The sequence below is a fragment of the Pituophis catenifer genome, unplaced genomic scaffold, assembly GCF_029215685.1.
Source record: "Pituophis catenifer annectens isolate HBS135680 unplaced genomic scaffold, rPitCat1.0.hap2 SCAF_3, whole genome shotgun sequence".
NCBI lineage: Eukaryota > Metazoa > Chordata > Lepidosauria > Squamata > Colubridae > Pituophis > Pituophis catenifer.
The window spans coordinates 146,373,185-146,396,472 of NW_027256883.1; the positions used below are offsets into that span (position 1 = coordinate 146,373,185).

The window sequence follows — 23,288 nt, forward strand, 5'->3', positions numbered from 1 at the left end:
TAACTGAAAGTTTGGTTACTTACTGTTTTTTGGAAAATAATTTAAATTTAAAAAGGATTTCTTCCACCTAGCGCATTTCAAACTTGAAAAACTGATTTTTTATTTCAATGACAAGCCATACGAAACTGTTTGTACCTAAACCAGCAGCTATTCATTTCATCATCCATCTATGGATAGATATATACAAGCTTTAAGCTATTCCATTAATCATATCTGGAACATATAAGGGCATTTCCTGCTTTAAACAAAACAATAATTTTGAAGACTAATGATAATATTTATTCTGTTTCCTAAAAATAGTAATGATGAAATTTGATATTAAGGAAAAAATACAACATGGAAGGATAAATTCTAAGACCCCTAGAATGGGGAGAGGGTTTGCCTCAAAATAGCGTTTGAATATATCCTTCTGTTCCCCTCTCAGAGTTCACTCTTGCCACTCTTGGCATTTTCTTTGAAAATATGGATTATATAAGCATCAACAGGGAGAGGTTATCAAAGACAAGAGAGAATTCTTCAGTCTCATCTTAGATGAACACATTGTTGATTTCCTATTTGTAATTAGGCAATAGGTAGTTTTCATTTCCTTCCAAAATTGAATTGGGAGTCAGAGAAAAAATACAAAGCCCAAAGCAAGTTACTTACACGCTCAAGAAATTATTCCCATATAAGAAGAAGTTACAGTTCTTTTTCAGACTCTGGACAATTGTTTTTAGTTACAAAAGGAGATGAGTTTAACTTGTTGCTTGTAGAAATAATGGGGTGCATGTTTCACTCTCATCCCTCCATTTTTATTTTCTAAACTACTCAAAGGATACATTAGAAAACATAACAAAATTTTAAAGTATGTGCAGGGAAAGCAAGCCAAAGTGTTGCTCTCCTGAAGTGTTGATCATTGATCTGAGATTTAAATACTTTTCTCTCTTATTAAATTCCCCTCAGAACTCCTATTAGTCTGAGAATAGCCACAGATATTTTCTTATCACCACAAAGGATAGGAGTTTGTCTTGATGTCATTTGGAGCACCTTAGAGTCCATGGTACACAACAACAGCTTTGGAAGTAGATGAATGAATTTCCAGGGAACTAAGATAATTTTTCATGCTACCTACTTTCTTGGGCTGCTACAGTCATTTGTTATACCAACACTTGTATTTCCAATGAAATAGCACTATCTATAACTTGCTATTGGGATTACTATATTTAGATTAAATTGTTATCTCTCTTAAATTGAGTTCATCTCCTGATGACTGTATGGACATGTCCATTTTTTCCCAATCTCACATCTAGAGGTTAGTGAAACAGGAAAGACAAAATTGACTCTTTCTCTGTTCATTAACAGTATAATTCTTATTGTACATGTTATCTGATGTCTGGGCTGATTCTCATGAGGGTATAGCACTATTCTTGAATAGCATTACAATTCTCTTTAAAAAAAGAGCTTATCAGCTGAATATAAGCTAATTGAGAGGCTCCTTTTGATTGCCAATTAATTCACATTCTCCCAGATCCCCATCCCATTTAATGAGAGTTTGGTTGATGTTGTTTTTTGGGAGAAGTAAGACAGGGAAGTCCACCAATCTATGTCCTCAATATTTCCTGTACCATTTGCAGGCACCACTCTGTGGTGGGACAAAGATCCTACAGTAGATATAGGTCCTGCGAGGGGAAAAAATCCTTCATTTAAGATGTAATATATTAATATGTGCTTATACTTTCCATAAAAAGTATTTCTTAGACAGATGTGATCTTTGCTATTGTTTAAGTGCTATCGAATTGTTTTTTCATGACTACTGATTATAGAAGTCCTGAATTATATAGATGAAGGGGGAAAGTCCTATTAGACTTCTTTTTTCTGCAAAAAGTTCATGAAGGAACTGTGGCAACCTGGCAAAGTACGTATTTTTTTCTTACGCTTTCCTCCTGAGGAAAATTCCCAAGTGAAGTAAAATAAAATACTTCATTTCTTGATCCAGAGCTTTAATAAATTTAGAGTAATCCTGATCAATGATAATACATTTCCACCTTTACCTGGTGCTTAAGACATAAAGCTCTCCCATCAACAATTAAACATTCAGCAATGGTAGGAAAATAAAACATACTATCAAGGATTCACAGTTGAGTTGGGTCACAAGAGCACGGAATTAAAGAAAAAAAAAGGCCACTGGGCACAGTACAATCAAACAAAAGGGAATGATTGATGCTAAAAGCCAAAAAACAAAAACAAAAAACTAACAGCTAAAAAGGCTTGTTGTTTCACACTGCAGCATTCATGGGCACACTGAAGCACACTCAAAGCTGTTTAGACATACCACTGGTGCTTCCTGTGCCACCGCCAGGGCTGGGTCCAGGTGATGACACCACTGTCCTGTAGGTAGGAGGTGGAGGGGGAGGCGGTGTTGCTCTCTGTCCCACCCCAAAATCTTTAGGAGATGCTGCTGGTGCTAAATTATCATCTTTAACGTGGGTCTGCTCTGAAACTTTCTTCTGAACCTCTTCTAAATTGAGTGGAGAAGGAACATTGCGAGAGACTTCAGCCTCTGGAGGCTCTTCTGGGATTTCGGATGCCACAGGTGGGGACACCACTTTTTCCCTTGAAGTCACCTCTGGAGTTACATTTTCCAGGGTCTGATCAGAAAAACTGATCCATTTATCCTCTGCGTTATCAGCAACAGAATTGGGGGACAATACTGGGCCAAAAATGCTGTCCAAGTCATTGATTGATGGTAGTTTGTCACTTTTGACCTCTGTTGCTGTCTGGTCATTTCCTGTGGTCAAAGTAGTTGTTTCAAACTTTAACATCAACTGGTACAGTTAAGTTGTATTATTGCTCTATGTATGTATGGGGCTTTTAAAATTCAAGCTACATTCTAGCACAAAGACATTTTGATAACATATTTAAAAGGTGCTTTTGAGAACATAGTTGTGTGTAGGTATCCATATAACTTTGAAGTACATTCCATGTAAATTACATTCTTCTTTCAAAATCACATATCATACGTTATATATTGATAGAGAAAATTACCTCGGCAACACAATTGACATTCTGACTTTATTACTAGATATTAGAAGAGAAATGGCAAAACAATAAAAATTTAACAAGGTGATGTATGTGCACGTATGAACATGTATATTGCATAATGCATTGAATTATGTGATATGCAATGTGACATTATTTTAGCAAATCAAAAAGAATATAATTCGTAATGCATTTCTATGCTTCAGCTGAATCATCATTATTGCCAAAATAAATTTTAGTAAATGTAGCAGAACATTTGACAACAGATGTGTTAAGTGACAGGAAAAGATTCTTAATGAAAAATTAATTAATGGTTGCTATATTCAAATAATCGTTGCATTACTAAATTTCAGTGCTTGGGATAATCTGAAATTAAATAAACAGTTTCTAAATTCTTTTCCTTCTGTGAAAGAAATTGTTTAAAGTTCAGTATGCGTCTTAAGCTCTGTGATTAGTCATCATTCAACAAAAGTTAAGCAAATTTAATTCCCAATGACAACAAGAGATACATCCCTGGCCTCCATTTTATCTGAAATGGCTGCAATTTTCCAAATCTGCATACAAAATAGAAAACAATGTAGAACTATTTTCTTTTCATAAAAAAGAAGACTATTCCATATGTGCAGAGCTCTGGATTGTAGCTAGTAAATTCATTGATGGAATATAATTTCTGTAATTATTATTCTATAATTATGAATAAATATATATAAAACCAAAATGCCCAATTCCTTTAGGAATGCAAAATTATATAAATTTTTTATTCAATTTCCCCCTTTTTCCCCCTGATTGCTATATTCCAGATTGGAGAAGGCTACATTTGAGAAAGATAATCATTATATATTTTAGTATATTTGTAATCTACCTTTCTATCAAAGTGTAGCACACCAAGGGGGGTAACCATCTACCATAGGCCATGTATATATAAATGAAATATAAGAGAAAAAATTCTGATCCAAAATGTTACATATGTTTGTAAAGAAATGTTTAAAAAATTGAGTTTGTATGCATGGCAGTTTTCCTTATATAACAGAACCACATTGATTGAGGAAAAAACCCTAAATGCACTGCGATCCAAGACAAACATATTTAAGCTTCCCAACTTCTTTTCTTATACAAAATTGAGTCTTGTAAACAAAAGCTTACTAATAAAATTACCAAAAAAGATTCAAATTTGAGTACTTAATATAGCACAGGTAACAGAAGGATTTCAAAATTTCAAGGGTTGAGAAAATAATGTATAAAGCTTCATCAGTTATTTTTTGATATCTAAAAGAGAAACCTGCTTAAAATATTTTGTGAACAAAATATTAAACACATACAGTATATGCATAACATTAAGAAACTATGATTGAGTTCATATTAATGTTTCATAATGTATACTAAACAAGGTCATCATTATTATACAGCAAAATATACAAGTATTAGACTTGACTATGTGTGTCAAATATTCTTACCTACTCCAATTGTTAAAGGAGAACCAGCATGGGGAGGTGTAGCAGGAATGTTTTTGGGTGGAAGTGGTGGAGGTGCTGTAACATAAAAGGAACATTTTAAAGACAAGGATAGACAAAGCTCAATCACAAAGATTGAGATCTTGTCTCATGTAGATGTTGCTGCAATTCAGAGAGTTCATTGTACAAGCAGAAGACATTTCCACTTGTGTAGGAATGCCAGTTGTTAGCTTCTGACCTTCAAAGAACATCCCATAATTTTTATGCAGAGTATCTTTACCATCAGAAATACACGTTTAATATGGAAACAGACATAATATTGTTGCTAAACATTATACATTTTAAAATAAACATAGCAATTTTAATGATAAATTTCTGTTTTCTGATTAATTTCTCTTTCTAATATATTATATTGTCAGAAAGGTGAGTTTTCATTGCACAGTTGAATTAATATCTCTGTTTCCACAGAGTATAATGAGCTATGATCCCTAGTAGGTTTACTTCTTTCTATATTTCACAATTTTTCAATTAAACATACCCAACACATTAAACCACTTTTTCTACCAAGAATTAATCTAACTTACTTCCAGATGGGAAGGGTCGTGATCCATTTGGAGATTCTACACTTGAGTTCGCTGGTTGCACAGAACCCCAAACTTCACACTGATCTATGGAACCTGAAGCTATATATAAGCAGATATATAACAACATATTAATCTAGAAGTAACACAAGAACTTGATTCTTTTTTATTTCCAGTAAGAGTTTAACTCTGAACTTTAGGTATTACCGAATTGCAGCAGCTATTCAAATAAAAGAAATAAAAACAAATTAATCTGAATACTTGTAAATAGTATTTTGAGTGTTTGTTTTACCATGAAATGTACAGTATAATATTGGAACCAGTGGCTTCCTGATGCACATATCCATTTCACATTTCTCATTCATCTAATATGGCACATATTTTTTAAAAAATATCAAAATGCTTGTTAAAAATGATTCAGATAGGAGCAAAAAAAAAAAAAGAAACTTAACATAGATTTGATTCCATGTTTTTCTTAGATTAGCAAATCAGCACCCCAGGGGAGCATAGATACACTCACAGTAAGAAAGAAACAATCAGCTGCATCTGCTAGGACTGTGATGGAGAACCTATGGCACACGGGCTACAGGTGGCACGTGGAGCCATATCTGTGGGCATATGAGCATTGCCCTAGCTCAGCTCCAGAGAACATGCTGGAGTTTTCAATCCAAAATAACACAAGGGCTATAGGAACAAACTCAAATAGAGAGAAAGCTAGGTATTCCCACCTGAGAGAAAGGCAAGCTATAGCTCTAATACATAAATACAATTTAATAATTTACCTTCCAATTTGTCTTCTTCAAATGCAGATTCTAGGGGTGGACCAAATAATGGTGCTAGGACAGCAGCGTCTTCTGAAGTTCTTTTGCTACAGAAAAAAATTAGTTATTTGATATCAGCAGATGTGACAAATGGGTTAGATTTTTTAAAAAATATTTTCCATAAACACAAACGTCAAACTTTTAAATGTCATTTTATATATGTACACAAGAATTGAGTTTTGTTTTGGCATTGCTTGTTATAGTTCTGCTAATAACCATTGCCATATCTATGTAAGGAAAATATTATGTACCGCAGCAACTATGCGGTTTTAAGTTATACTGAAAGATATACTGTTGTCAATGTAGCCATTCAATGCTCAAAAGTTTACATATGAATAATTTTATAAAACTTTACATATTAAAAACAAATTAGATTCTTAAATGCTAATCCTTAAGAAATCAAAGAATGCTATCCATATTACCAGACTTGAATACTGCCAGGATTTGGACACATGAAGATGAAACGGCCAATTTATTAACCTCCCAAGAGCCACTAAAAACTAAACCTGCTCAGTCATAGAAAATTCTAAGTGTTGGGAGAATGGAATAGAATTTAAAGAGTCAGTACCTCAGAGGTGGGTAAATATGACAACTAAAATATATCCCAGTATAATATAATATAATGTAAGAAAACATCAGAAAACAGATCAAGTGCCTAAAACCTCTATAAGACATTTAAAAAATCTGCCTCTCATTTAAAAATGCCTGAGTACAAATAACATTTCAACAGATAATGGCACTAATGACAATTATACTTCAATTCCCACTGATTTCTCTCTCTATAAAGGAGAAATGGCTTACTACTAAAAAAATATGTAGCGCCTCTACAATGAATTTATGCTGCCAAAAGAATTTACACATATGGTAGAAGAATTTAGGGGATGAAAACTATCCCTACAATTACTATGTCTTAAAATGGAATGAAGTAATGCGTCTACTACCTGAAATAATTAAGGCATTTTAAAAAAAAATCTCAAGATATATTTCAATAATTAGTATCAGTCACTAACTATTGTGTAGATTGGGTTAATATTCTCTCTCTCTCTCTCTCTCTCTCTCTCTCTCTCTCTCTCTCTCTCTCTCTCTCTCTCTCCCCCACTCCCCTTCCCCCTCTCCCTCTCATTTTGTGTGTGTGTGTGTGTATACACACACACACACATGCACACACACACACGTGTCTGCAAATGTGTGTGTGTATATATAAATCTGTGATATCAGATTGTTTATGTATTTGCTCTATCATAGCATATTGGAATAAAAAAGTTATTCTTCAAATATTTTGATTCAAAGCCATTTGGTACCAGTTATTCCCTGTGTTTGTTCCTGGACATATTTAATAATCAAATGATATCAAAGAAATGTTGATCAATAGTATCTTTCCTTTTGTAAAACTCTAATGGTTGTTTTGGTATAATTTGTTTCTTCTTTGCCCAAGGTTCTGTCTTAATCAATGGTTCATACATTATACATTTTTGGATAAATGAAAATGAATACTGTAAAATAATAAATCAATTACCAGTATATTTTGAATCCATTTTATTTATGTATTTGGAGTCTTATGAATATAAATAATAGAGTAAGTAAATATAAATAGATGGCAAGAACTGGCTCCAATATTGTAATTTTTTTTACACATTTCTGCTAATAGGCTGTCTTAATTTGATAATATTATCTGGCAACCAAGCTATCATATCTGTGTAAATTCACAGTCTGATACAGATGGAAGTCCTCCCCAGAATCTAAAAAAATGCATTACAGTATTCTTTTCATACTCAAGATATAAATAAAAAGGGAAGGCCATTTTGCATATAGACCCACATACAGGGTTGAAAAATTGGTGCTAAATTAGCTAAGAGATTATAATTTTATACATTTTCATAGGAAACAAATGTAGAATTAATCTTTTAATGCAATCAAGCACAAAACAATAATCCTTCTGCACATGTCCATTTTGGGAATAAGAATTCCACATCTTTGGGGACTCAGTTTTACACTAACCTGAGAAGCTCTGGAGTAGGAGTTGAACGCCGGGGTCTTGCTATCTCTTCACCTAGCACAAAATATACATTTAAAATTGTTTTCTTGGGAGTACAGTGTAGACAAACTGCCTGCTGAATATTAAATAAAACCAACTGAACAGTGGGCCCATGAAGATGTGTCATTGGTGCTGATCTGAGACCACAAGTTTGAGACCCTTTTGCATAATATTGTGACTTTTGTAAACTTTTTGCAGTTGAGGCTATTAATTTTACAGGAGTGCAGGAGTTATTACTGCAAGAACAATTCTGCAATGTTACCTCCTAAGCTATGGGAGAATTCTTGTCTTAACAAGAATTCTCAACTTTCTTGCCTCCTGGCTCCTCAGCATTTTTCCTATTCTACCTTGCCACCCTTTCATTGACTTTAAATTTAACCAAAGGGTATTTTCTTTCTTTGCTCATAAGACAAGGCTAAGGATGGGAAGCTAGAGCTGAATAAAAACCTATATATGGGTTCCATGATTGGATAACTAGAAGGAACACTAGTAAAGTTGTTTTGTGTGAAAGGTTATGATAGCTTTGGATAATATTAGATAATAATTTAATATCTCTTTAAAATACGATCATATGGCCAACAATTGTATAATATTAAAATTATAATTAGGCAATCTACATTTTTCTACTTAATGCATACTAATACTTAATAAATCAGGCAAAAACCTAACCTGGCCGCTTAACATAATACAAGATTTCATAAACCATTTCAACTGAGATTAATTATGCCCCCAGTCTTTCTACATATATTGTAACATTTCACATTCTAGGGCTACATATGTGTTTTTATGAAAAATAAATGCAATGAAAACATTTTCATTAAATATGTGTATTTTTATTAGATATATGAGAATATTCCATGAATTGTGATTGATATGCTCTTTGCAGTCAGCTAACTGAAAATTCTGCATGGGCACTTTGATTTAGAATGCATCTATTAATTATGTTTATGCCTTTGTATAGAATTTCATAGCAGTATGCAGATGTATTCTCAATCTGTTTTGAGGTCTGTTTCACTAATATTCTGAATACAATCTTGTTAATTTGCTGCTGCTGTTCTTTTAAGATATGAAAATTATGAAAGAAATCTACTCCATCTATGGATATTCACCAGTTAAAGCCCAATGTGTTTTTAAATGATACTTACTAGATAGGTTCCTCTTAACTGTACCCTAAAATTAAATACAGAAAACTACAGTTTAGAATTAAAGGATTATATTTACATAAAGGGAACATTGCTCCATTTTGAAATGCTGAAAAGCCATAGATAAATAATATTTGTAAAACAAAACATACACTAAATTGGGTTTATAGAGTACACTTTATGGGTTCCTTTGCCAGTTTATTCATTCACTCATATTTACATACACATGCAAACTATTCAAACATCTTTTGAATAGAACTGAAGGTAATAGTTACAAATATATTTCCACAAGAATTTCACACGTACTCAATTTGCCAAAAAGTCCTAGAACATGTTTATAGCCCCAGAGCTGGATTATACATTCATAAAAACTCATTTGCTTGAAAATTGGTTTATGTCTAATTTTTTTAACTAAAAATCTAGACTGTAGTATTGCAGAAGATAAAAAAAAAACACATAGAAACAGAAAATAGAATTCTGAGGAAGTATGAAACATAAACAGGACATATCTATGCAAAAGGTGTTATTACATGCTCTTTAATAGCTCCTTATACTTTATATATCAGAGCAGAGGTCTTCAAACTTGGCAGCTTTAAGACTTGTGAACTCCCAGAATTCTCCAGCCAGCCATGGAGAATTCTGGGAGTTGAAGTCCACAAGTCTTAAAGCTGCCAAGTTTGAAGACCTCTGGAATAGAGGGTGCCAGAGGATTGGATCCAGAATGATTATTCTGTCCATTTCTGCATGTGTTTTTCAAGGCAGCTCTTTTCTTTTCAAACCATATTCCATTAAATATTTTAACACCAGAAAATGAGGCCATAACATCACATCCAAGGAAAAGAGAAGATCAAGAAAAACTGAATGATCAAGAGTTCAGTAGGGAAGATTTTAAAGAGAATAAAACGGGAAATATTTCTTAATCAACGTGATCCTTATTAAGCTTGGCAAGGATTGTTATCTCCCAAACAATCTCTGCAGGATATGTGAGGTATATTCCCCAAATGAATTTAAATTAATCCTATGTTAAATAACCTGCAGTCATTTACACAACTGTTTCAACATGAATTCATGACCTACCGGACTGCGTCTCTGTGATCAGCAAAAAGGAAGAGAGAAGAGATACCTAGTCAGAGAGTGAAAGATCAGTAGTAAAAATGTCTTTGGATGGTAGGAGATCTTCTAGCTTCACAAAATATCAATTTCAAAACTATTTTTCTTCAGAAAGCTCTCTTCTAAATCCACTTAAGGTCTTGGGCTTGTTTAAACTTGATTTTAAAAATGAACTTATACTATGAAGATATTTGCAGGAACAGCAACAGAAAATCCACATTTGCTTATTTTATCCCACATATTAATTGCTAAAACATGGTTATAGTTCTAACATTAATTGAAGTGTTAGAGATCTACATTTAATTAAAATTTCAAATTAATCAAAAACCATGTCCACTTTCTTTATATATTTTGGGCAGTTTCGGAGACTGGCCTTTTCATATTTGCAATTACTTCCAGTACTTATTTGGAAATTCAAAAGCATGTGCACTGTCTTAAAAATGTTTTGCATTTATTGTCAGTTTCTTATATTTTTAAAAATTGGCAATTAGTCCTTGTTTTGGAAAAGGGCCATAGTATGGAGTTAAATATTCTTCTACCTTTTCTCTTTCTTTTTTTCCTGAAAAACACAGAGCACACTTTGGATGTTGTCAATAGTCATGTATCCCTATTGCTTCTCTACATAACTTTTACCTTATGTTTACTTTTGTCTCATTCTATGTATCATATCTGTAGTTAAGTTTTTCTTAGTCTTTGTGTCCAGTCTGTCTGCAATTTGACACCTCATTGAGACCCAAAATAGTGAGAATCTGTGATTTCTGGTCTCTTCACTGTGTGTGGTTTGAGGCAGTATGCTTTGCTTTTAGACTATTCCATATAATGCAAACTATTTTTTATATCATATATGTTATGTACAAAAGAGTCATATACAAAAATTTCATATATTTTAAATATTGTTGCATAAGCAATGTCTAATAAGTTATTCCTGGAACAGTCTAATTTTGTCACTGAGCCATGCTAATATATCTCCTAGTCTAGAAGAGTACATGTTTATGAGAGTAGTAAACGTGTCAATCTTCAGTAACAAAATTAATTTGGAATAGGACACGTGCTGTGTGAATTCAGTGCAAATTCTCTATAGATTCTCTGCTGGGCAATTTTAAAGCTGCTTTGCTTTTCATTTCCTATCCTTGCTTCTTCTGCCTTTAAAGACATTTAGTAAGAATATTTCAATGTTTTATTGCAGGGGGTCAAACTCACGTCGTTATGGCAGCATCACGTGACGTATCGGGACTTTTCCCCACTTCGCTACCAGGCATGGATATGGCCAGCGCGTGATGCATCCGGCCTGTGGGTCGGGAGTTTGACAGCCCTGCTTTATTGTGTCAAACTTTGAACCTATCTGGCTCAAAACCTGCAGGCTAAATATTCCCTAAAAGATCTTTTATCCATGCTTTTTTTTTTCCCATTCTCATTGGAAGATTGATGATACTTTGATGCTTCCCTGTTATACTGAACGGTATTTAATCTTCAAATCTTTTATCAAGTTGTACCTCAAAAGTTCAAAATGAATTTTGTTACCTTGGAATCTCACATCTCAAATCCTCACTGATTGCCTATTTATTCCAACAATTTTAGAAGGACAATTAGCTTGAGAGGCACAGGTGGCCTGCATGGATAACATGGTTCCTGCTTCTTCAGGGAAAGGAAATAATTCAAATAACATGCAGCTATTTTTTATTTCCCATTAGTGCTGCTGGCAATATGTGGGGAAGAACTGTGCTTCCTTCTCAGAGCCTAAATGCCCAAAATTGTCCTTCGTTTATTCCTTCTTATGAAATGACATGAATGAATAACCTGACAGCACTACCTCCCAAATATTACAAAGTATGTATGTATGTGTATGTGCATACACACACATGCAGAAACTGCTTACATCCAATAAAATGAGAGTATTAGGGAAGAAGAAGACTTCTTACCGGACTTTTCCTCTGCAAAATGCATTAAGATAAAGAAGAGAAAAAAATAGGCATTTTCCACTGTACATCATCCATGAAAAACTAATGAAATGATACATTAAATATTTTACAGATCAGTCCTAAAGACATCTATTCAGAAATAAATTAATTTTAATTAAACTTACTTTCAAAAGTTCCCATGAAGATAAATTTGTAACAATGAAAAGACTAAAAGTTTTATTACCATAGACAAAAGAGAAAGTCAAAAAGAAATGGGCATTCATAAAATTCATAGGCTATGCCTACTTATTCAGAAACAAATTGCAATGGGATTAAAGAGGTTCACCATAAAGCAGCCTTCCTTAGCCTGGATATTTTTCAACTCCCAGAATGCCAGCAGTGGCCAAAGTTGTTCACACACCACTGGACAGTAGCCAAAATAGAGAAGACTATTTAGCATGAGTTCGCATAGAATCATAACACCGAAACATTGCAAAGATCCAATTGATGTACAGTCTAATATTTCTCAATGCGTAATCGATTAGCTTAGCTACTAATTAAAATCAAACAAATGTGATGGACCTTAATGATTATCTGTGACCCATCAAAGAAACTAAGCATATTTGTATTATTTTGGTGTTATTTTATTTGTCTCTGATCAATCAGAAAAAAATTTAAATTTAAAATGAGTTCCACTGTTATCCATTAAAGAAAAAAATGATGATACAGCCTGCTTTGTTAAACTTCCAATTAAAATCCAACATCTAACTAATGTAATTGCCTTGAAAAAAAGTAAATGCTCAAGAAATACCAGTCATAAGGTTATTATCCTGGCTAAGAAGGATAACAAAATATAAAACATACTGGTTTCTGATAACATGGGATGATAAATATAATCGTAAAAAAACCTGACAGATTGTTCTCAGCTTAAGCAGGTTCAGATCTTATGCATATCTGTTGATGCAAGACATATTGTGTTCAATGAGACTTGCTCACAAGTAATGGTGCATAGCTTTGCAGTCAGAAACTATTAAACAATTGAATTGAGAAGAAAACTTACTGATTATGTATTGGAACAGCACACTTCCTTTCGTAATCAAATAGAATCCAATTAAAATTCAACAGAAGGCTCTAAATACTAATTCCTTCACCAGATACAAGAAATGAAATCTTTGCTGCCGCTTCATTTTCAGCCCATAATTATCTATTAACCATCTCCATAAGGTATGAGACGAGTTAGTTGAGAAGGTAGTTTTTCTTTGACAAAGTACTACAAAAGGGTTTAAACTAACCCGATCTTTTCTATCGTGTGTCAATTCCTAATTATTTTCCCCCCTTCTTTTTCCTTTTAAATAGTGTAGGACATTAAAAATGTTACTTGCTCCCAAGTGCTCCCCCATCATATTTTTTCTATGCTTGAGCAGATGGTCATTATCTAAAGTAGACTATGGAGTATGGCAAAGCCTTGCTAAGTCTATTAGAGTAAGTAGGGAGAAAGAAGGAGGGAAAAAGGGCAGACTGATCTTTTCCTCTTCGTCTAACTACATTGAATTATTTGGGCATAAATTCTCAACAATGAGGTTGGCAGTATAACCATCTCACAAAAATTATTTTGTTAACACATCACCTTGAAGAACAGCTCTTCAACATTCATCACACAGAAACACACACCATCATCAGATTTTCTTCGTAGAAAACTAATGCATCATCTAGGTGGCTTATAATACGTTATTGAGCTAATCATAATGTTTCTAAGAGCAAATAATTGCTAAATTTATTTAACATTTCTTCCATCAGATTTCAAGCAAACCCTGCTATAACCAGTGAGTCATGATTTTATAACAGTGATGTTTGAGGCAAAATTTTTAAGATGGGCTTATGTTTCTTGCATTTCCAAAATAAATTAAACAGCAATGATACCTGGAAAAAACAGTTTTAAAATACTGTAGCTCTGCTGCTCACTAATCTCTTTAAAGAAAGGCATAATTAATCCCATTATAGAAAGAATTATAGCCAAAATATATGCTGCAACCATATATCCCCCCAAAGTCATATAAAATGGGAATGACTTCTTGTTGAGCAACAACAAGCATATATAGAATATATGCTTTGTACCAGCCTTTCTTTTTACATTTTAACAGGGCAAATGTTCTCCATTTCTGTCCTAATACTGCACAAAGATGCAGATGAAGTAATTTCAGTCCTGCTATTAGTTTGGCTCTAATTTTTTCAGGTGCTGCTTTCCAGCAAGAAAAAGAGACTCGTGGTGGATTTTCAGCTCATGAGACATCTAAACCTTAAATTAGCATCACTAAGAGTCATATATTCAGGAGCAAAAGAAGAAAATGTTAGTTATATAATCAACTCTATGGGGCAAAACAAGAGTTGGATTATAGCATTTCAATTTGCTTCAAAAATATAGCACTTTTAAATTTAAATTGGTTATCTCTGGACCTTTGTGAATCACATGACTTTATTTCCAAAGGAAATCAGCATTTTAAAAAAAGTGTTCTGCTAGAACAAAAGGTGAGATAACAATTTTGGGACATTTCATATTTCCCCACTGTGTTGTTCTTATGCTGTTTTAGGTAGCTTTTCAACTCTTAGAGCAGTTTTAGAAGAAGCTGCAGGGAAAGGAGAAACCAAACCACAAAAAGTGTTTTCCCCCCAAATATATTAAATTCTATTTTATGAACATCTGGGTCTAAATCCATTAGATATACATTATGAACCATGTAAGCACACTTTCCCATATATAGTATGTAATTCTCTCTTCTTGAGTAAACTAAATCTGGCTATTAGAGAACTTCTGGACTACCATAATAATATTCCAATTACTATTTACTTTTGTAATACTACCTGAACAAACTTCTTTTGAAATATTTTTAAAAGGGTATCATTTCTCCTGAATTTTGCTGCAACAATTAGAACCAACATCTATACTATTACAGCTATAAAGGGAAAACTGCTCTAAGAAACAAAACAAGTTCTTGAAAAAGCCAATTATATTCTGACTAGAAATACTAAAAAAAAAAAAAAAAAAAAAGAGGATTTTAATCCAGCATACCTAACTTTCCGATCAAGGTAGCATGATGGACAACAGCTCACAGAAACCTTAGAAAAACCCTCTTTTTGCCAAAAGCAAATTCCAAAATAAATATATAATAGTTTTTGCACATAAAATTGAATTCAAATGCTGCTAATCAAGGGATATTACTTTTCAAATCAAGAGAGCTTGGTTTAAATGCTCCAGAGATTTTACGTTATTATGCAAACAGTTGAATACACAATACATCTCACTAATATAAAGTATAGCCCTACTCAATTTAAAAAAATGACACTGTACATTCTAAATTTCCCTTTTCATAGTATAAAGCCATTTAAGTTATTCTTTTCAGCATCCTGCATTCATGAAAAACATTACAGCTCTAGAAGCTTCCTTAAAACTGTATGGCATCACTTGATTAGGAAGCTGCATTCTCTCCAATGCAACAAAGTCATCATTCTGATTAACAGCTTCCATGTCTTCTACAGTCCAGGAAATGAGTGTTACAAATCACCTCTTGAACTTGATTTCCATATACTACAATATAACACACTGTTGCTTTCAAACCCAGCTGCATCAGCCTTGTGAATTCATAACGATTGCAAGGTTCGTTTACTGAAATAAAGATCACCAAATAGCACATACACCCGCAATGCATAAAAGTTGGGACTTCGTGCAGTAATAAATGATGAAGGCATAGATGTTATCCCAACATTAGGTTTCAAACAATTTGCACAACTTTAGATTAGCTAAATTTGTTTCCAGTTGCGTATCCAGTACGTTGTTGGATTCTATGTTGTTAAAGCCAAATGATAGAAGAAACAAAGCCATATAGTTTCTTTAACTGAAAATTTGGAAACTTTATGCAATTAGGGCATGTACAACTTTATTATTTACTCCTAATCATTTCTTATAAATCTAGTAATTAATAATACCCAGGGACCATTTGGGGAATGTTGCAATTATCTTCTTTTTGTACTGCTGCCTTTTCCACAAAAGAATGGTCAGATACTATTATGATGAGAGTGATAAACTTATAGACTTACAATTCATTTGCATAATTTTTGTGAAGGAATGCTATTAAAATGGTTGATGTCCAAAGTAGATATATAAGTATCTACCTGATGAACAAATCACCCCATTGAATCATAGTTGAGGCAATTAGAAGCTAATCACCTGTGTGGGATGAAAGTAAGTACTATTTAGTGTTTAATGAATTAATCATCAGATGCAGCAGAAACAAAACTCAATAAAAATCCTGGGTCAATATGTTGTTTGAGTAGCTCTGTTTGGACAGAGAAGCCTTGAACTGGCTAATATAATTCATCCTCGGATATCTGTAAAGTACAAACTCTCTCTAAGGTGTTCTGACGTAAGACCACTGGACTTATATCAGGGACGGGTTTCAAAACCTGTCACTACTGGTTCGCTTGTGGGCGTGCGCATGCGTGACACTTCGTGCATGCACAGAAGCATCTGGGAGGGTGGGCGGAGCCTCCTGCCACCGCCGCTACCAGTTCGCCCAATTTGGGGCAAACCGGTAGCAACCCACCACTGACTTACAGTATATCTCCTGTTTACCACTGAATGGTACTTATTTGAGTGCCTTTTTCCATATTGACAGCCATGTGCTGCATTGGAGAAAGAGCCTATTGCTTTGAGGAAGTGGGAAGATTTCTTAGACAGGACAATGAGCAGGTATCCATTTCTGAAAATTGAGTTTTGATAAGAAATAGAGTTATATGTATCTAGAAACCTTGGTGGATCAGCCAATGACTTGGCTAACTGATGTAAGGGTTAGAAGGCTAGCACATGCCATCTAGATCAGGGGTTCCTAACCCCCGGGCCATGGCTCTCTGCCAGGCCACAGCCTGTTCAGAACTGGGCCACTGAAGTGGTAGGTGAGTGCACACGCACTCAGCTACATTTGTGAACAAAACAATCCCCTTCCCCACCCCCAGTTGCTGTCTCTGCCAGTCCATGAAGCTGGAAAGATTGGGGAAAGGTGATCTAGATAAATTGATGATGTTCAGAAGCAGTGATAACAATACAGAACTCTATTAATGACACTGACCTCCAATGTTCTTATAACATTCTAGAAGCCAAATGTATATAGGTAATTGGAAACTGAAAGCTGCAATCTCTAAAGTTGTTTTTCCTGAAATCCTACTTATTCAGCATATGACATTAGCTAGTTTTTTTTAAAAAAATCAATGTTTTGATAAAAAAATAATCTGCTGTTCAATTTGTTAGAGATAGAGAACACTTTAGGATAAGCAGTAAGTATGCAAAAGGGACAGGGCCCATTTGTCATGCTTAATAATAATAATACCAAATCATTCATGTTTATATTGTCTTCTACGGGAATGGGGTGGGGTAGAAAGAAATAAATGCTAAGAAGTTCATTCAATTTGAGATGAATCTCTTTGAAATAAAAAAATACTGATCACCTGTGATCATCACTGTGATCAGTAGGTAACAGGAAACAAGCATAGAACATGTAAGCCGTAGTGAGCAAACAGTTATACAGAAAACTTGTATTCGTAACAATATTGGGGTAGAGACAAAGCTAGCCTGGGAACACTAATGGTATTAGTCTCAAGCCAAGAGAGAAAAACTGAAGACTTAATTTTGAAGAATAGAGATACAAAAGTCATAACAAAAACCACAGAATGCAGCCATCTCTAAACAGATAGGTGAAAGGAAGGACATACTGAGATAGTGCTATAATAGAGAGCATCTTGTCACTCTAGACATTGCCAACAAATTGGCCAGAATTACTCTGACTAAAAATATCAGGTCTTGAGAATTCTTGTCATATTAAACTTCTAGAAATAAAAGCTTTGCACTAGAGTAAAAGGTACATTATTCAGGTCCTAGTAATGCTACCAATCACTTCTGCATCTCTTAAATCTCTTATCTCTGACCTGCAAATTTCTAATGACATTCTTCATCTTTTTATACTGGATCCCTTTTGGAAATTGGAAACCCAATTTCCAATAAGTGACATAAAAATGGGAGAGCAAACAGCTCAGTTTAATTTTTTTTTAAAAAAAAATCTCTGAATTGTAGCCATTTCATGACTATTTCGAATAAGTGGCCTCTTATTTCTCTTTCAAATGCTTTTCAAAATGCTTTTTAAAATATAGATCATATCCATGCCATGTATTCATTTCTAAAACCATAATAGCAGCATGCAGAGAAAATTGCTGTGACTTCCTTAACTGTAACTTCTCTCTTTAAAAGATCTGTCAAAAGTGCGAAGTAGCTATGGAAGTCATTATATTTTTCACTGTATCTTGAACCTAAAATGGTTTGTAGGAAGCCCTTACGTTGTGTGAAATACTTGACAAAACCAAATTTGGAGGAGATGAATAACATAAACTGATTGTATGGCATACCTGCAAAATAAGCCAAATGCAATTTGGGACATCTTAGGAAGTAGCAAATTAAAAATATGTTGCTTACCACTGGCGAAGGTGAAAGTGCAATATTGCCTATAGAAGCTTTCAGTTCATCAACAGTTGCTGCACTTTTAAGAGTGTCTTTAGATTGCAAAGGTTTAATCTTAATGTTGAATTTCTTGTGTGCCTCCTCTTCCTCTTCAGATTCACTTGAAGAATAAAAGTGCTTTCCTTTGGTAGGTAGATCACAGTTAAAGAAAAATGCAACCAATCTGTAGGCTACAATACAACATTATTTCAGTTTCAGGATACACCTATCAAGGCACCAGTTTTAAATGAATGGTATCATTCCAGTGGCATACAATACAATTTTAGTATAGTACAGTAAAGCTCTAAATTTAGAGGGGGAAATCAGACAGTGCTAAGGAGCTCGAAAGAGCCTTGAATACGGTCCATTGTAGAGATGTCTATGGAGATTCTCAGACATCCAGGTCATAGTTGTCCCAAAGGTGCTTTTTCAAGAGACAACTTTCAGATTTTTCTTTGAAGATGTTCCGCTTCTCATCCAAGAAGAAGAGAGCAGAAGAAGCTTCTTGAATGAGAAATGAAACGCCTTCAAAGAAAAAATAGAAAGTCCAGTTGCCTCTTGAAAAAGCTCCCTTTTAGAGAATTCACCATTATAGGAGCAGATGGCATCTGGAATTAGGCAATCTCTTCCCAATGGCACAATATATATCTACTGGGAATTTAGGATTAAAAATGCTGATAATACTGGAATCCTATTCTTTTTCTCTCTGTTGGATTTTTTTTTTTTCGATATCAGAAAAGTTAGACATTGGGAAGACTGAGTTTGAGAAGGAGCTGGGAATTCTGGCAGGTGTAGCTAGATCATCTGCAAGCCACCTGTCTGAGCGAAGAAGTTGCAAATTAAAAATAAAGGATATAGCCTAGTTCTTCGGGTCTGATGCTGTACCCTTCTTCATCAAGTTCAGGTGAATTCTGGTATGGCAAATATAGTGAAGGAGTCAAAATATAAACATTCTTTTCTTTTTCCCCTTTTATTCAAAATTTCATTAATGAGGCTTTTACTTATTCATTTTGAGAATTTATAAGGCCTCCTAATTCAAAAAAATTGCTACAACAAAAATAATCATTAACAGAAAAAAAAATCCAGCCATATATCATTAAAAAGTAATCCGACATATAACGTCTGGGCACAATCATTCATACCTTATTTGGACTGCAGCAATGAATTCTATATATGGGACTGTCCTTAAAGCTACAGCTGATCCAAAAAGTGAGAGCAAGCAGAATGGGTTCCCCTCAATAAGTCTATGTAATACTGTTATTGTATTAGGTGCACTGGATATCAGTGGGTTTTCAGATACAATTCAAGGTGCAGTGGTTATCTCTAAAGCTCTACACAGCATAGACATTGGTGATTCGAAGGACTATCTCTCCAATTTCTGCCTATTCTACAAAATCTGAGAGAATTTACATTTTCCAAATCCCATCTACTGTGTGCTATAGAATATCCTCCCTTCCCCCACCAAAATTTAGCTGGCCCCAAATTTGCTGGTCTTTAAAGACTTGGCCCTTCTCCCTGGTAGTGGGCATATGAGCCAGCTAGTATTGTAATATAAATAATATATTTTTGTTGGGCTTTATTCCTGACAGGGTGTGTATTTTATTTCTTTATCATTGTTTTTATACTGTAATTTTTTTTTCAAGTCTGTTAACTTTCTTGAACATGCTCTACAAGTAGATGATTATATACAGGTAGTTCTCAATTTATAATCATTCATTTTGCAACCGTTCAAAGTTACAATAGCACTGAAAAAAATGACTTATAAGCAGTCCTCAACCATCACAGCATTCCCAAGGTCATATGATAAAATTTGGGCACTTAGCACCTGGCATGTATTTACAATGGTTGCAGAGTCCAGAGGTCATGTGATTGCCATTTGTGACTTTCCCAGCTGACTTTCAGCAAGCAGTCAGTGGGGGAATTTGTCTAATGACCGCATGATTTGCTTAACAACCATAGCAAAAAAGATACTAAAATCAGGTGTGATTCACTTAACAGCTGAGAAGTTCTGATCCCAATTGTGATTGTAAGTTGAGGACCACCTGAGCATTAAATACACACTGTACCTGCATACGTGTCATTCAACTTATTAGACAGTAAACATAAAAATATTTTAATTTAAACATCTAACCTCCTAGGGGATATCTTGCAAAATAGTATTACTATATATCTACACCGTTTATGATGCATACATTTCTCTACCTAACAAAATAAAGAATACACATAGGAATTAAAGACATATATGATGAGAGATTAAACAAAGCAACATACTCTATCTCAGGGGTGTCAAACTAAAGGCCCAGGGGCTGGATCCGGCCCACAGAGTGCTTAGATCTGGCCCTGGGCCACCCTGGGCCACCTTGGAAAGAAGTTTTGCCAGCAAAACAGAGTTCGGGAACCCATTTTCGCTGGCAGAGTTCTTGGGCTACCACAGCCCCCCTCCTTGAGTGACATCAAGCTGGCCACACTCACCCTGCCCACACCCACCCTGGCCATGCCCCCCTGCCCCCCGAGGTCAAGCACAACCCTGATGCAGCCCTCAATAAAATCGAGTTTGACACCCATGCTCTATCTTGACTAATTCAGCTCTGCAAATACTAAAGTGAAAACTATAAGCGTGTGCAATGTCTTTTCAAGTTAAGTTAAAACATTATCAGTCGAAATGTAAATTTCTCCTATGAGGATGGTTTTCATATTAGCAATATGTCTGAAACTGAGCTTCCCTTCAAACTGAGCTTCCCTTCAAATGATTGCAATATTTCTTTTGTTTCCAAATCAAATGGGCCAAGTGTTCATATACTGTACATAAGAAACACTAGATGGGGAAGACTAACAATTTATTTCCTCTTCTGTTTGTTCTGAGAGGAAGCAATATTCTTTTATAGGCGTGCATCTGATAAACTGAGGGAATGGACAAGGTCTTTGGTTATTTCCAGCTTGGAAGGATAACCAGTGAGCCATGACCAGTTTGCAGTTCTCTTCGCTCAGCTCTTGGCCAGAGGGGTGAAGAAACAGTGAAGTGTTGCCTCACAAAGATATAATAAACATGACTGCACTTGTACTGGTTTGATGTCCAAATAGATCTTAAATCAGTGAACACAGCTCAAATCAACCTTGGATACCTTTTAAACTGAACTGAGTAGGGTTGGGAGACAAAAAGTTGGTTATGTGGAAAAGTTCTAAATTTCTGCTGTAGTGAAGCTAGATTTATTTATTTATTTATTTATTTATTTATTTATTTGGTAATTGTCAGGGGTAAAATCCAGCAGGTTCTGATAGGTTCTGGAGAACTGGTAGTGGAAATTTTGAGAAGTTCAGAGAATAGGCAAATACCACCTCTGGCTGGCCCCAGAGTGGGGTGGGAATGGAGATTTTGTAATATCCTTCCCCTGGAGTGGGATGGGAATGGGGATTTTGCAGTATCCTTCCCCTGCCACGCTCACCAAGCCACATCACACCTACCGAGCCACGCCCACAGAACCGGTAGTTAAAAAAATTGGATTTCACCACTGGTAAATGTGTATATTTCACATATTTCAGCTCCTTCTAGCCTTAGCTTTTGCTGGAAGGTTCAAAAAAGTAGTTGAGGTCTCACTGACCACAAATTTGGGGAAGATAATAGACTCCATTACTATTTCTTTACTTTTCAGCGTCCCAAACAATCAGCAAAGGTTTATTCAGTTCGGGATCCTTTCAATTCGTCAGTTGGTGGAGCTTATTAGCAAGGGCAAAGATAGACATGGCTGATCTCTTCTATACATAACCTAGTTATGTTTCATGGGGGAAAAAATCAGTCCTGGCCAATTGCAGGGATATATCTGGTAAGCGGATGTATCAGCAGAATACTTTACATGCAGGTGGTGTTATTGATTTTGTGCTGACATGATAGGATAAGCTAAAAACATAATTCATAGTCACTATGACACAATAATAAGCATGCAAATAAATAACCAAGTCTCACTGGAACAATGTTTTAAAAGACTGCTGTCAACAGCAGGGTTTTTAAATTACTATTACTTACATATCTTTCCCAGTCAATCTCTGAATAAAATCCATTTGGAGCACCATTTGTTCTCTTCTGTAATACATAGTTTAAACAATGTTTTTGTTTTTGTTGTTAAAAGAAGGGAAAAAATTAAATGCTATAATTTCTTAGAAGACATGAAAAACTCAATATTTTCAATGGAGGAATGCCCCGACATCGATCACTCCATTACAAATAACTAAAAAGGCCATTCCAGATTCTTTACTCTGCATCTGGAAAGCAGCTTTTCATTCTTGAACTCTCAACTATTCCAAAGCTGAGAGTGTAGGAATTGTAAATAAATATGATAATTTTCATTGGCAAATAGAGTATAGCAATAGTACTTAAGACTTATATACTGCTTCAAAGTGCTTTTACAGCCCTCTCTAAGCAGTTTACAGAGTCAGCATATTGCCCCCAACAATCTGGGTCCTCATTTTACCAACTTTGGAAGGATGGAGGGCTGAGTCAACCTTGAGCCTGGTGAGATTCGATCTGCGAATTGCAGGTAGCCGGAAGTCAGCAGAAGTGTCCTGCAGTATTGCATTCTAACCATTGCACCACCACAGCTCTTATAAGTATAAGACAACTATGCAAGAGATGATAACTCAGTGGCAAAAGTCCCAGATTTAATTCCCGCAACCCTGCATCATAGGCTCATATAGCAGGT

The 23,288-nt window shown here is 34.8% G+C and overlaps 1 protein-coding gene across 1 annotated transcript in view; it reads right to left on the minus strand.

Annotated features, from left to right (window-relative positions):
* The window catches only part of SGIP1 (SH3GL interacting endocytic adaptor 1), a 125,002-nt gene that overhangs the window by 46,590 nt on the left and 55,124 nt on the right, over positions 1 to 23,288 (minus strand). Inside the window, exons 5-15 of the mRNA XM_070939480.1 lie at positions 22,616 to 22,672; positions 19,451 to 19,505; positions 18,571 to 18,746; positions 12,078 to 12,089; positions 10,126 to 10,137; positions 9,052 to 9,076; positions 7,870 to 7,921; positions 5,833 to 5,918; positions 5,054 to 5,146; positions 4,473 to 4,547; positions 2,312 to 2,767 (exon numbers count right to left, since the gene is read on the minus strand). Of these exons, the coding sequence (XP_070795581.1) occupies positions 2,312 to 2,767; positions 4,473 to 4,547; positions 5,054 to 5,146; positions 5,833 to 5,918; positions 7,870 to 7,921; positions 9,052 to 9,076; positions 10,126 to 10,137; positions 12,078 to 12,089; positions 18,571 to 18,746; positions 19,451 to 19,505; positions 22,616 to 22,672 (1,099 nt within the window). The remainder of the gene's footprint in view (positions 1 to 2,311; positions 2,768 to 4,472; positions 4,548 to 5,053; positions 5,147 to 5,832; positions 5,919 to 7,869; positions 7,922 to 9,051; positions 9,077 to 10,125; positions 10,138 to 12,077; positions 12,090 to 18,570; positions 18,747 to 19,450; positions 19,506 to 22,615; positions 22,673 to 23,288) is intronic.